Source organism: Erigeron canadensis, chromosome 7 (genome assembly GCF_010389155.1).
Source record: "Erigeron canadensis isolate Cc75 chromosome 7, C_canadensis_v1, whole genome shotgun sequence".
NCBI classification, from domain to species: Eukaryota; Viridiplantae; Streptophyta; class Magnoliopsida; order Asterales; family Asteraceae; genus Erigeron; species Erigeron canadensis.
In genome coordinates, this window is record NC_057767.1 from 5,795,929 (window position 1) to 5,809,498 (window position 13,570).

Here is a 13,570-nt window from a genome sequence, read left to right on the forward strand (position 1 = left end):
TCATTGTACTCATAATGTGATACTATTATGAAAGATAGTTAAGATTAAAAATATAAACATACTTGTGATCTTGTACTTGACGTTCAAGTATATGTATATGTGTTTAATCATGATGCGCCCGATAACATGAATATGTTTTGTTTTAATCACTGTCCTATGATAATTAGATAACCATTAGGATTATTTTCATATTGTTTGATAACAATTAGGACCCTTGATTTGAGTGACAATTGTAACTTTAAAAAATTAATTAGGACTCTTGATTTGAGTGACAATTGTAACTTTAAAAAATTAAATATAAATACTTTTGTAACTTTTTTTAAAATTTTTAAAAAAATCTTCTCAAGTTGATGACTAAAAATAAATATAAATTTAGTATTCAGGGCTAAAAAGTATAAATTGTTGATGGAAAACAAAAAAGTGTAAATTAATGAGACTTTTTCTACAAATAAATATATATACTAATATAATAATATATTTAGATAATGAATATTATGATTTTTAATTTTATAGTTAATCTAAATGATGATATAAGCGAGAGTCAATTTAATGAAATTGAGCAATTTGATTGGTTAATAAGTCATTAGTTCAACTGTCTTATAGTATATATTATTAGATTTAGTCCGTGTCCGACACTGAACACGGAGTTTATAATATTATCAATATTAGATTTTAATACATTTAATGAATAAAAGCTTATAATTCTGAAAAAATACGGTTCTAAGTGTTATAATTTGCAAGCTGTAGTACAATAACCATAGGTTCGTCACTATCATTATAAGCTGAGACATATTGATGGAATTGTTTGTCGTAGTCATTTCTCAAGGCACGTGTTACAATAATTTCTCTATTATTTAATTTTTTGAAAGCAGTTGTACTTATAATGTGATAATATTATGAAAGAAATTAAGAATTACTCGTAAAATATAAACATACTTATGATTTTATACTTACATTCAAGTATATGTATTTGATCATGATGTGACCCATAACATTAATATGTTTATTTTCAATCAATGTCTTATGATAATTAAATAACAATTAAGATTGTATTTATATTCTTTGATAACAATTATGACTCTTGATTTGAGTGACAATTGTAACTTTAAAAAATTAAATATAAATGCTTTTTGTAATTTTTTTAAAAAATCTTTTCAAGTTGATGGCTAAATTAAGTACTTAGGGCTAAAAGGTGTACATTATTGATGGAAAACAAAAAAGTGTAAATTAATAAGACTTTTTTTACAAATTAATATAATTACTAATATAATAATATATTTGGATAATGATTATTGGGATTTTTAATTTATAGTTAATCTAAATAATGACATAAGCGAAAGTCAATTTGATGAAATTGAGCGATTTGATTGGTTAATAAGTCATTAGTTCAACTGTCTTATAGTATATATTAAGATTAAGATTAAGATTAAGATAAGATTAATTATGTTAAAGATATATTTGTTTTAATTATATTATATATAACATCTAAAAATATATAAACGTAATAAATATTTGTCACTAATATATTAGATACTTTATACCAACGATCACAAACTATTAATCATAATACAAGTCATTAAAAACATTTAACATTAATTAATTAACGTTAAAGGTTTTGGCGCTTTTTTATAAAAAATAAAATAAAATCAGGTGTATTATGGAATAGGGGTTATGATCATTTAATTAAAATTTCTGTCAAAACTAGAAAATCGATTAATATACATCGTGATTTGAACCTAACACAATGTGTTATGTGTTATCTAAAACCACATTGTGTTAACTTTCAAATCATAATATGTATGACTAGTTTTCTGGTTTTCATGTTCTATCAAAAACACAATGTGATTTAAAATTTAGAAGAATGTGTTGCTAAAAACACATTATATTAGGTTCAAATTATAATATATTTTGACCATTTTTTTAATTTTTACAGAAAGTTTAATTTTCAAATAAACATGTCATTATGAAATAACATGTCATTATGAAATAGTTTATAGATAAGTTTAATACTATATACCTATTACTAAACTCTTTCCTTAACCACTGGCTTAAACCTCAGTGGTCAGGGGTATCTTTCAAATCTACTATGTGGGCCCCGGGGGTGAGTTTATCCAAGGTCTTAAGTTCGAGTTTTGGGGATCTCATCTCAAATGAATTTTCCATAAGGAGAGAGTTGGAGGTCCAGAAAATCTCTAGTTAAAATTGTCTGTAACACGTCTGAATCGAAACTCAATTTAGAAAAAAAAAAAAAAAAAATCTTTCCTTTTAGGCTTTAAGCTATCTTGTCTCTATCTTTCTTCCAATCCTATTTCTATGTGTTTGTAATACAATGTGCATCATTCTTATCCTACACCAACATAAACCCAATGGGATGTCTTTATAATAACTTTCCACACAATTAAACACACACAAAACCTCACTCACATCAAAATATATATATATATAACCTTAAAACTTCATGTATGTGTTTCAATGAACAACACAGATTCCAACATCGATTTACCATCACCATCATCTCAATCATCTTTCCTTAACAAACGTTGTTGTTTTTGCATCCCATACACTTGGCAAAAAGTACCTACATCATCCTCCTCAAATCATAATTCCGAAAAGACCTTATGGACACGGGGCATCAACGTGTTAAAAAAGATTCGGGAATGGTCTGAAATCGTCGCGGGTCCACGTTGGAAGACGTTTATACGTAAATTTAATCGTAACAAAAGTTTTAGTCATCATAAGTCTGGAGGAGGAGGCAAGTTTCAATATGATCCACTTGACTATGCACTTAATTTCGATGATGGGCCTTTGGAAAATGGTGATTCCGAAATGGAAAATGATTATTTGGTTCGTAATTTTTCTTCACGATATGTGTCACCAAGAAGCATGGGTCAAACTGGTCCTAAAACGACGTCGTCTGATCATGGTAAGAGTGTAACTGGATCAAATTTGGTATAATTTTACCATACATGTCTGGACCATTTTATTTTCACACTACTATTTTGTTTAGTGTGGAAACGTAAAATAGTCTAGACATATTGAATTGTTAGCATATCGTTATGTATATATTTATTATTTAAAGTTTGATTTCGAAAAAATAATAAGTTTGATTGATTTGGATATGAGATTTTAAATCTGGATGGACAGATATTTTAGCAAATAGGTTGTCTTTTTTTTTTTTCCAATTTTGTTTTGAGTGTTGCACTAGAACATGGACATGACATGTTTTTTTTTTGTGAATTAAATAAGTGCAATTAGGGGAAAGTGAAAGGTGTAAGATAACGTGAACGGCTGTATTTTATTGTTACTTTTATATATAGGTAATAATGCTTTATAATAATTGATCAAAAAAATTGTGTTTCTGGTTTAGTCTTTTGGCACTATCAACAGTTTCTCTATATGCCCTTTCTGTGCTAGTTGAATGGTATAGATTAATTTAGAATTGTTAATATTCAAGTGTATTATGTTTTGATTGACCGGATTAGAAAATTTCATATTCGTATACAAGAAAATTGACTATATGACATATGAGGATGAAATAAGTATAGATCGACCGGTCCCAACCACCTTTTCTTCAACTCGTCATCAACTTCATCATGGAGGATGTAGTTGGCACCGGCTCGTCGTGGGAGACTGGGAGAACTCATCAGGAGGACTTGCATATGTGAAAATTGGTGCAGTTTGGGTAGAGACATGGAGTTTATAAACCAATGGAAAAAAAAATAATTAAAGTGTTGATGACGTGGAGAGGACGGGATATGGATTGGAGGATATAGGAAAAGGTTCATGTGAAAATTTTTGAATTGAAATAACCATAAGAACTTTTATATTATAATTTGATGTTCATATGTGGACGGTATATGTAAACATATTCGTTCACATATGAACTATCAAACTATAGTTATAATTATTTATGTTTATATGTGAATATTTCTCAAATGTACCTTATCCAGAGAATATATCATTTTTTTTTCGTAAAAATCCGTCAGCTAGCAATTTTTTCATATAAAAACAACCACTATAGTTGAGTGCTAAAATGACTTAGCTATTTGATTTAAATATCTTGAGTTTAATTTATTTCTTTTCTATAAATATCTAAAAGTGATCAATAAAACGCTTGTTGTTAATATTAATGGCAACTGGCAATGAAGTATTGTATTTGCCAAGCAGCTGTTTGGAATATTCGTTAGTTCATATCCCCACCATCATTTTCAAAGACACAATCATACATCTTACAATTATATGAACATGTCACAACTTATATTAGCTGGTGTCCTGATCATGAAATCTTGATTTTTAAGTTATCACAACAAATATTTTTATATCTTTCTGTTTTATATTTTTAGACCACCTATTAATATCACATTTGACCGATCACTAATCAATAGGCTTGTCAATGTAGGGTTAGCCCATATGGTGCAACGAATACTATTAATTAGATAAATTTGATGTTTGTTTTTTTTTGTTATAATCAGTCTTTGAAACAAAATAATACCCAATGGGGGTTTTGTTACATGTACGGTATAAACTCGAAAAACTAACTAATTCAATTGTTTTTACGGTTTAAAACATGCTCGTTAAGATCAAATCTTAACGATCATGGATCGGAAGAGGTCATAGATCGCTCTTCTTCTTCCTTCAAAGATGATATCCTCGCTGCCACCTCACCCATCTGAGGTGGCATTTCAGTGTTTACACATTTCAATGCCACCTGCAACAATCCAACCATCCTCTCCTCACTAGCACCTTCAACTATCAACGCCTTGTCAAACACCTCAACGGTCCATTCTTCTTTGACTACCGAGCTCACCCACTTAGCCAAACCGGACCCATCGTCCTGAACCGGCTTTCCTGTGAGTAACTCAAGAAGAACCACACCAAATGCATACACATCACTCTGGAAAGTGGTGGCAGTTTGGTCAGGGTCCTTTTGGTCTATTGGCATGAGCCCATACTCACTTAGACATGGTTCCATGTTGTTTTTGAGTAAGATGTTTGATGACTTTAAGTTTCCATGTGGGATAAAGTCGGATTTAAGCTCTTCATGCATGAATGCCAGTGCTGATGCTACACTAGATGCGAGACTTAGCCTGCTTCCCCAGTCAAACATTTGTCCATTTTGTGATCCTAAAACAAGAACAGGAAGAGCATTTTAACTTTTAGAAGCTTACCATCGTTGTTCTTAAAATGCAAACATTCTCATTGCAACTGAAGCCAATAACTAATTTCTACATATGAATGAGTTGATTTAAGTTATGCACTATCTCTAACAAGTCCTACATGTATCAAAATATAATATCTTTGACAGAGAAAAAAATGGACAAAATTGTTTCAAGTCAACCGATTTCAAGCCCATTTTGACCTGTTACCCAACCAATTCTTTTGTATCTGATGGTGATTTCTAATTCATTAAAGCGATTATTCTTTGAATTATCAGAACCTTTTTTGTCCAAAAGACCATTCTTCTTGCAAAAATAATATAAAGAGTAGATGTATCATTTCATTGATGTGCCATTTTCAACAATATACACATTACACAAGGTTATCATTGTTTATAAATTAAAAAAATAATGGTTTCGTTTATAAAAGAAACTAATCATTTTTGTGATGCAAAAATCTGATCAGATCATAATTTATAAATTAAAAAAAAAAAAAAAAAAGATCAAGGAAAATGAGTAAGATACCATGAAGAAGCCTAAAGAGACTGCCATTCTGCTGATACTCGTAAACCAGAAGCTTTTCTTGTTTCGAAGAGTAATATGCAACAAGCGGTAGAACATTCGGGTGTTTGATTTCATTTATCCTCTGCATTCTTTTCTTGAATGCATCTCTCGATATCTTCCAATCTTTGATCCTTTTAACCACAAGAGGAACACCACCATCCGGTTTTACTTTATACAAGCTTCCATGCTTACCTCTTCCAATTAACTCAGCTGGAGCTCTAAGCAGATCTTCAAATTTAAGCCCGTTTACCACTGGGCTCGATAAAACAACCATTGAAGAAGAAATCCCTCCACTTTCCACTGATGTTGCTGAGAATTCTGACCGGGCCCGGCTGTTTCTTGACCCACTTGACCGTCCACTATCCGTTCCATGCTTCTCATCCTTCACATTTTCTTGTTTCTTCTTCTTATTCTTGAATATTAAAACGGCTACCAAAACCATGACGATTAACCCAAGGATCAGGTAACCAGAATAAATAACAAAATCCCGAAACGTAGGTTTTTTCTTCTTCTTCTTGACTGGACATGATACTGGCAACTTTTTCCCACATAACTGAGGGTTACCCGCAAAGCTATTTGCATCAAAACGGCCCGTGTCATCTGGGACCGGGCCACTTAAATCGTTGTTGGCTACATTGAAACCTTCAAGCTGGTTATAGTTAAAATTTGGAAGCTGGCCCGTGAACCGGTTGTTCTGAGCAAAAAATGTTAACAAGGTTGTGGTTCTTGAAAAATCAGGTAACTTGCCAGTGAACTCATTGTTGGATATAATGATTCTTTTCACACTCGGTAAGTCTGCTATAGAATCAGGAAGATTTCCCGAAAAATGATTCTCACTTAAATACAGATGAGTAAGCTTTATACAATTTGATATATCAGGCTGAAGGTTTCCGGTTAAATTATTGAAGTTTAAACTCAGTACTAAAAGATTATTTACCTTGCATACTGATTCAGTGTCAAAAATTCCCGAAAGATTAAGCTTTTCAAGCACAATTTTCTTGACAGTTTTTCCTTCATTATCACAAGTAACTCCGACCCATTTACTCGTACAAGGGTCTGATGAATCATTCCACCCCCAATTAGGGGTGTTTTTTACGCTTCCAGGCGCAAGCTTATCCATGAAAACAACAAGTGCTTCAATGACATCTGCATCTTCAGTTTTTGCTCCTGAAAGAAGTATAAATAATACCAAGAAACCAAAAATGGATCGAGTTTGATTCATTTCTGGATGAAAAGGTGTATGTTTTAATGGTTTTGATTAAGTTATATGATGCAAATTAAGCAGTGTGGAAGAATGTAAAGAGGAGTGAAGTTAAGTTGAGGAACTTACAAGTTTTCAGCCGGCTGGAAAGAGTCACAATAGAATACAGTGGCCGGCTTTTCGACATATGTGAAATTATCAATACATAAGTGCACCTTGGACCGAGCAATATAGAAATCTTAGCTTGGTCTATGCAGGCTGGTTTGCTGATGATATTAAAAAATATGTGGCTTGACAGAAAGAGGGTCAGGAATCAGCCGAATGAAATTTGGGCTTGTTGGTTCCTTGAAAAAACTTGCATATACACAACCACCATATGCTAGAGTTTAAGGATGTCACATTATGGTTTGGTAACTATCCGCAGAGGTCAAATAACAGATGTGTTGTGTAGATTCAGTAACGGGTCAAAAGTCAAGATCGATACATTTTGTTATGGGTTGGGTCGACTAGAAACACCTTTGGTCTAGATATTTTGAGTTTTCTATATAAATATTAAGGTAATCAGATGTGATTAAATTTGTACTATTTATTAATAACCAAGTTTATGGATAAATTGATTTAGAAAGATTTGCGCAGTAAAATGTCTCCTTCGGCCACTTCTACCCAGTTTAACCAATTTCATTTTAAACCATAGACTTAAATTGTACTTGTTTCCCCTGGAAAAGATAAAAAAGCACAAACCAAAGTGACTTGATCACAAGTAAATGGGTCGATGTTGCCACCCCAACGATTAACTAATGCTAAAAGATGTGTGCATGGCAATGACCTCGCCATCGCCCATAAAATTCAGCATTCAATATGTCTTCATCGCGAAAAACTATGAACCGTCACCACACTTACAAAGACATGGGGCTGAAGACTTCAATAGTTGTTTCATAAGATTATATCATTAGAATAATTATCTAACGTTTTGGAGGAACAATTTGGGTGACTTTTGACCCATTTCCATGTTAGCAAGGAAATTTTATTTTACCCGCGCACCAATTAGAGACGAAAGTTAATTAACTGATGCCGTTATTAGTAACTGGGTCAAAATTTCCATCTCTACCAAGAACATGCAGGAAAGATGCACATTTCCTACAGCTATAACAAGTGATACACCATAACACAAGAGGGTTTCCATTTCTCACCCGATTTAAATTCACTTCCAAGTATAACTTACATTTGCAAATTTCCATATCTAGTACAATTTCCAAAAGGGTTTCATGGTCAATTAGATCATTGACAATTGCAGGTTGAAATACTATAACTGTGAAACAACCGTTATAAAACAACTACTAAGTCATGTGAAGAAGCCTAAACGATAAATATCTATCACTCACAGATCTGCATGACCAGGAATCTCATCATCACTCGAAGTATATTGGCCATCACTAATATCTTCCTCTCCACTCTCTTCTTCTTCAACTGCAGATTTGCCATTATTCTTTGCGTAACGCTCACAGTACTCTGTCAAACAACAACATCATCAATCACAATAAACATCGTCCATTAACGAGATGTTTGGGTTAGCTTTTCGAGCTCACTCAAATTTGATATCCCAATTCACAAACCACCATTACGTTTTCACAGAATGTCATTCTTACCCAAGTTGATTTCTTAATTTATCATAAAGTGTGAAATGCTCAAACATTCAAACACTATTTCTATAGCCCATTTTACTGTTGTTTATTATCGGACTTTTATTTATTCAATTGAAAACAGCAGATCAAAGGACAATTACGATTCTGATTTCAATATCACATAATAAATTTTAAAGGAAAAGTATGAAGCAGAGGTACCATCCTCTTTTTACTTAAAAAGAAAGGGTACGGAGCACAAGAGGACCTTTGACTTTTTCCTCATACTGTTTCTTGTCATTCATCATCAATGCAGCAGCATCACTATTGAGGGGATCAGAAGGATTCGGGTAAAGCAAAAGTTGAGGTAGAAAAACTTCAAAGATGTTTAAGAGATCTGCGGATCATCATTTGTTACGCAATAAAAGAAGAAAGAGTATATATTCAAAGGGGAAGAATAAAATGTTAACAAAGAGCTCGGGATGAGGATACTACCGAACATAGGACTCCAAGATTGATTTATGACATCTAGGCAAACAGAACCAGACCTGCAAATTTAGTAAGAACATGCGAACAACAGTCATATGTAAAGTGTCAAAAATATATAAACACTAACATATAAGGGAGTGGTTCACCAGTTTGCAGTTATTTCCATAGTTTCCTGCCAGAATAATGCTTGAACCAACTTGTAACCAGAGGTGGTAAAATTTGAAATGGGTCAGTTTTTTACAACTAGTGGAGACAGGCTGGGATGGTTTGACCAGCAATAATACTTGAGCTAACAATCAGAGGGGTAAGTTTTAACTACCAGTGGAGACGGGCCAGGTGGTTTGACCAACAATAATGCTTGAATTAACAACCGGTCAACCGGAGGGGGTAATGTCTCGAACGAGTCTTTTTGTGAATATTTCAAAACACGCTGGGTTGGTTTGACCGGCAAACAACTTTTTTTAATATTTTACAGCCTTTAACAAATCTGTTATAATTACAATGTGAATCTTTAATAAAACAATTTGCCCTTTAAAAAATACAGTTACAATTACAATGTGAATCTTTAATAAAACAAATAAAGAATTCGTAGGATTTAGAAATAGACTTTGGGCAAATTTCAACTCCTTTGACCTATTTTGACCCACTTGAGATAAAACCCATTTCTACTGCTTTCAGCTAATTTCATTGATCAGACCTGTTAAACCCAACCATTTATAAGTAGATGTGCAAAAGTGCCACCTCTACTTTCTCTAAAGATATGATTAACTCACAGCTCATCCACATTGGGGTGGAAAATTTTGTTCACAAATCCAATTGAAGGAGACTTGTATGGATAAGCATCAGGTAGCTCCACGCTAACTTTCCAAACACCACCCTCATAAAAACCTAAAAAGTTGGATAAAATTCACAATCTTGCATCTCAAATGTGATCATCCAAGAACTTAGTAAAATAAGTTTCAATAGGTACGAAACGCACTTCCTTTTGGACCATGAAATTCCACACTAAATTCATTGAGTCTGTCGTTCGGTGTGTCAACAACGTAATCGCTCATCATCCTGGATTTAGACATCAGATGAGAATAGCAAAACTGACACCTAAGCATTACTATACAAATAAAAAATTTGATAGCAGAAATATAAAATAGTTACTCGATCCCAACATATATTTAACATTTGATCTTGCACATACTTTTGTAAAGTTAACCAACATAATGTATATATTGATTAATTTATCAGTAACCACTTGGTTGAAATATCTACGCCTATATCCTAACTAACCACAGGCACACACACACACACACACATATATATATATAGCCAGGTCAACGTGTGTGCCATGCATATCCCAAAATAATATTCTGACAAATTTGTAAACTAAACTATACGAATATTTATTTGTTATGGTAATGCATACTTCATATATTTCTTTTTTGTAAAGCAAACGGGGTATATGCAGGTTTTTTCGCCAACCACAATCAAGATTTATAGAATAACTAAAACCAAACTTACAACTTCATAACATCCATCTCTCTCCGTTTACTTGGGGAAGACATCTTGGTCACACAGAAGGAAGTCCCAAAACTGTTGAAGTAAAAAAAACTTGATTAACGCACATTGCCATGAGTTGACGTTAAAAAAAGACTAGACTGAAAGTAAAATAAAACCACAGTAACAAAAATTCAAATGATTATACGCAACTATGTGTAAAGGCAAGCCAATATCATATTTAACTACCATTATGAAGTATTACTAGCAAACATGCATGGCAATATCAAATATATACTTCAATTCCTCGTTTTGTTATGCTATTACAGAACTTCAAAACAAGAAACAATCAACCTCAAATACATCAAAACTTCGCTCCGTTCTCACAAAAAAAGGCGTTTCTGTCATTTTTATCTATTCACTCAGCATTTGTCAAAAACTTCAGCGTTTTATAATCCGGGTACTAAAACGTTAAACAACACAAGCACATCCAAACACTAACTTATAATCTTCTCTTGTTATAAAATTTAATTATGTGAATCTAGTTATTTAACATCAAATAATTAGTTACAAACCCATACCTAAACACTCATACTTTTTGCATATGAAATTACACAATCTGTAACTATCTCCAAAACTATATCCATGACATTTGCATTCTTGAAAATCCCACAATTGACTTTCAAGAGTCAAATGAACTTCTGACTTCAAAAAAATAAAAAAAATAAAAATTTGCTTTACATGGAATAATTTAATTACTAAAAATTATAATAAAACTAACATCACATACTTCAATTTCATATTATAAATTAAACAATTTTGAATACAAAAAAAAATAGTCAAAATTGGAATTCTATTTCAAGACTAATGAAGAAAATCACATCAATTTTAAGATAATTCATATAAACAAATATCCAAAGAAAAAAAGGTATTCTAGAAAATAAAGATAAAATCAAGCCCAGACAATAGTAATTTTTTTCTCTCTTTTTTTATTGTTAAAAATTTACGGGCTGATGGATGAATGATCAATAAACAAAAAGTGATTTAAATGATAAATTAAAGAACTTTAAGGAAAAAAGATACAAACCCAGAAGATTGATTGATCAAATTATGTGAAACTTGAGGCAGAATTATGGAATCAAGATTGTGAAAGTGGGTAAGGAAAACAATGGCGAATTGAAAGTTTTACTGTGAATATTTATTTATTTATTATATTATATTTTTCTTTTAACTTTGTTGTTAATTTTTTTTAACACGTGTGTTAAATAAATTTAGGACCTATGGAGTATGGAGGTCTCATTACTCATGGATATTAAATGGAAAATAATACGTAAATCTTTTTTAACCAATTCTTTTTTAAAAAAAAAATTTAATTATTAAAGTCTTTTTAATTATTAAAAAATGAGATTATTAATGGAAATAAATGGATTATAATTGTTATATTTTAAGGCTTTTAAAAGATCTATCGTTATTTGTTAAGAATTGTTATTTGTTAAGAAGATATATCATTTCTTGCATTGTATTAAAATTTTAGGAAAAAGTCATGGTAATGTTAAAGATATGTGTTGATTTGATTGTTCGTGTAAATAACTGATGAGCAAGATAAATTTTTAAGTTTGATTAAAACCATAGTTACGATACGCTTTCAAATTAAACTACTTTATGGACAGACAAATGTTTGATCTGATAATACTAGTTTCTCAATCAAGAACTAAATTTTAATTTGAGAAATCGTATACCAAGTGTATGAAAATTGTTTGATAGTTGTTGTATTCTTGCCTATGAACCAATAGAAAAGACACTACGAATCTCCTTTTTTTTTGTGGTGTGCCCATCAGCCCATGTCCCTTAAACTTAACGACAAACACATATATGTTTTCCAATAATTTGTGGTGATGGTTTTCAGGTGGTGATCAATCAAGCAAAGAGCAAGTTTTGTTTAAATTATGTAACTGTTTTGTTGGAGATTATTGTCTCCTTTAACTACGGTGTCTAGTTGTAGAACAAAAATATCCCATGAAAGCTTCCCATGAACTTCTGTTGCAACGCGATTAAGAACTATTCGGGTTTGAAGTGTTCAACCAATAGTAGTTACTGAAAAAGTTAATGTATAAATAGATTAGAAAGATAGTTTTATATTACTACGTGTGTTCATGTGTTGTGTACTCGTATTTATTAGTTAATTATGTAGGGGTTGAATATTGTAAACAATTATTAAAATAAAACAAATAAGACAAGATCTTGACCATTAGATCATGGTAAAATTGATGCACGAAGAATCACGAAACAATTGATGCACAATAATTTTCATGATGCACGATGATTTTCAGATAACAGAATCCTATTGTTTTATTTGTTTTACTTTAATACTTGTTTTATTTTACCTAAAACCCTTTAGGTAAAATAAAACAAGTATTAAAGTAAAACAAATAAAACAACAGGTTTTTCTTTTCACTGAAAATCACCGTGCATCATGAAAATCATCGTGCATCGAGCATCAATTTAACTATGATCTAAGGCAGAGGCAGAGCTAGTAAGGGGACTGACAGGTGCTTAGCCCCCACCAACCGTACATATTTTTTATTGCAAGGCTAGCTGATAGCTGACTAGTACCAAGATTTTTTCGAACCGAGTCACCCCAATCTATATATGTTTTAATTCTAACCATAACAGTGCAAGTAAAACCTTTACATTGAGCTCATAAAAGTAAACCATCGTAATAAAATTTTATTCTACTAACTTTTAATTAAATGGTTATGTCTTTCACATTATATTGTATACAACGATCGGGAAAATAATACAGTTGACCCCCTTAACATAAAAACCTATCCTCTCTGATCTAAGGATCAAGATCTTATCTTATTTATTTTACGTTAATGCTTGTTTTACAATACTCAACCTTTATGTATTTATTAACAATGATCTTAGACTTAAAAGTTTTTATTTTTAAAGATAAAAGGGTATATCAGCTTGTATTAATCAAATAAACAATAAAAGTTTAGAATGTATGAATGAATTTCACACCTAATTTACACAATATCTATATCATGTTA

At 31.7% G+C, this 13,570-nt stretch overlaps 2 protein-coding genes across 3 annotated transcripts; both read right to left on the minus strand.

Moving 5' to 3' along the window:
• Nucleotides 1-4,503: 4,503 nt before the first annotated feature.
• On the minus strand, nt 4,504-6,942 carry LOC122606514 (probable inactive receptor kinase At2g26730). Its single transcript, XM_043779374.1, has 2 exons — nt 5,682-6,942; nt 4,504-5,124 (listed from the first exon to the last, which is right to left on the minus strand). Exons 1-2 carry the CDS (start codon nt 6,940-6,942, stop codon nt 4,595-4,597), a joined length of 1,791 nt encoding a protein of 596 aa, XP_043635309.1. The 3' UTR covers nt 4,504-4,594.
• A 1,142-nt stretch (nt 6,943-8,084) lies between these two features.
• LOC122606829 (ubiquitin-conjugating enzyme E2 4-like) lies at nt 8,085-11,714 on the minus strand. Of its 2 annotated transcripts, none has more exons than XM_043779701.1 (7): nt 11,605-11,708; nt 10,542-10,613; nt 10,009-10,088; nt 9,803-9,917; nt 9,036-9,088; nt 8,809-8,937; nt 8,085-8,430 (listed from the first exon to the last, which is right to left on the minus strand). In XM_043779701.1, exons 2-7 carry the CDS (start codon nt 10,583-10,585, stop codon nt 8,300-8,302), a joined length of 552 nt encoding a protein of 183 aa, XP_043635636.1. In that variant the 5' UTR covers nt 10,586-10,613; nt 11,605-11,708; the 3' UTR covers nt 8,085-8,299. The 2 variants fall into 2 exon arrangements, with proteins under 2 accessions (XP_043635636.1, XP_043635637.1); XM_043779702.1 differs by having other exon boundaries at nt 8,400-8,430; nt 8,763-8,937; nt 11,605-11,714.
• Between the last annotated feature and the right edge of the window lie 1,856 nt (nt 11,715-13,570).

Excerpts from the sequence above, each read along its gene's own strand:
- LOC122606514 (XM_043779374.1), bottom strand. The coding sequence starts at position 6,942 with ATGAATCAAACTCGATCCATTTTTGGTTTCTTGGTATTATTTATACTT. Across the intron at positions 5,125-5,681 it reads TCTCTTTAGGCTTCTTCATG|GATCACAAAATGGACAAATG; the intron begins GTATCTTACTCA and ends TTCTTGTTTTAG.
- LOC122606829 (XM_043779701.1), bottom strand. The coding sequence starts at position 10,585 with ATGTCTTCCCCAAGTAAACGGAGAGAGATGGATGTTATGAAGTT. Across the intron at positions 9,918-10,008 it reads ATTTCATGGTCCAAAAGGAA|GTTTTTATGAGGGTGGTGTT; the intron begins GTGCGTTTCGTA and ends CCAACTTTTTAG. Across the intron at positions 9,089-9,802 it reads CACCCCAATGTGGATGAGCT|GTCTGGTTCTGTTTGCCTAG; the intron begins GTGAGTTAATCA and ends CTAAATTTGCAG.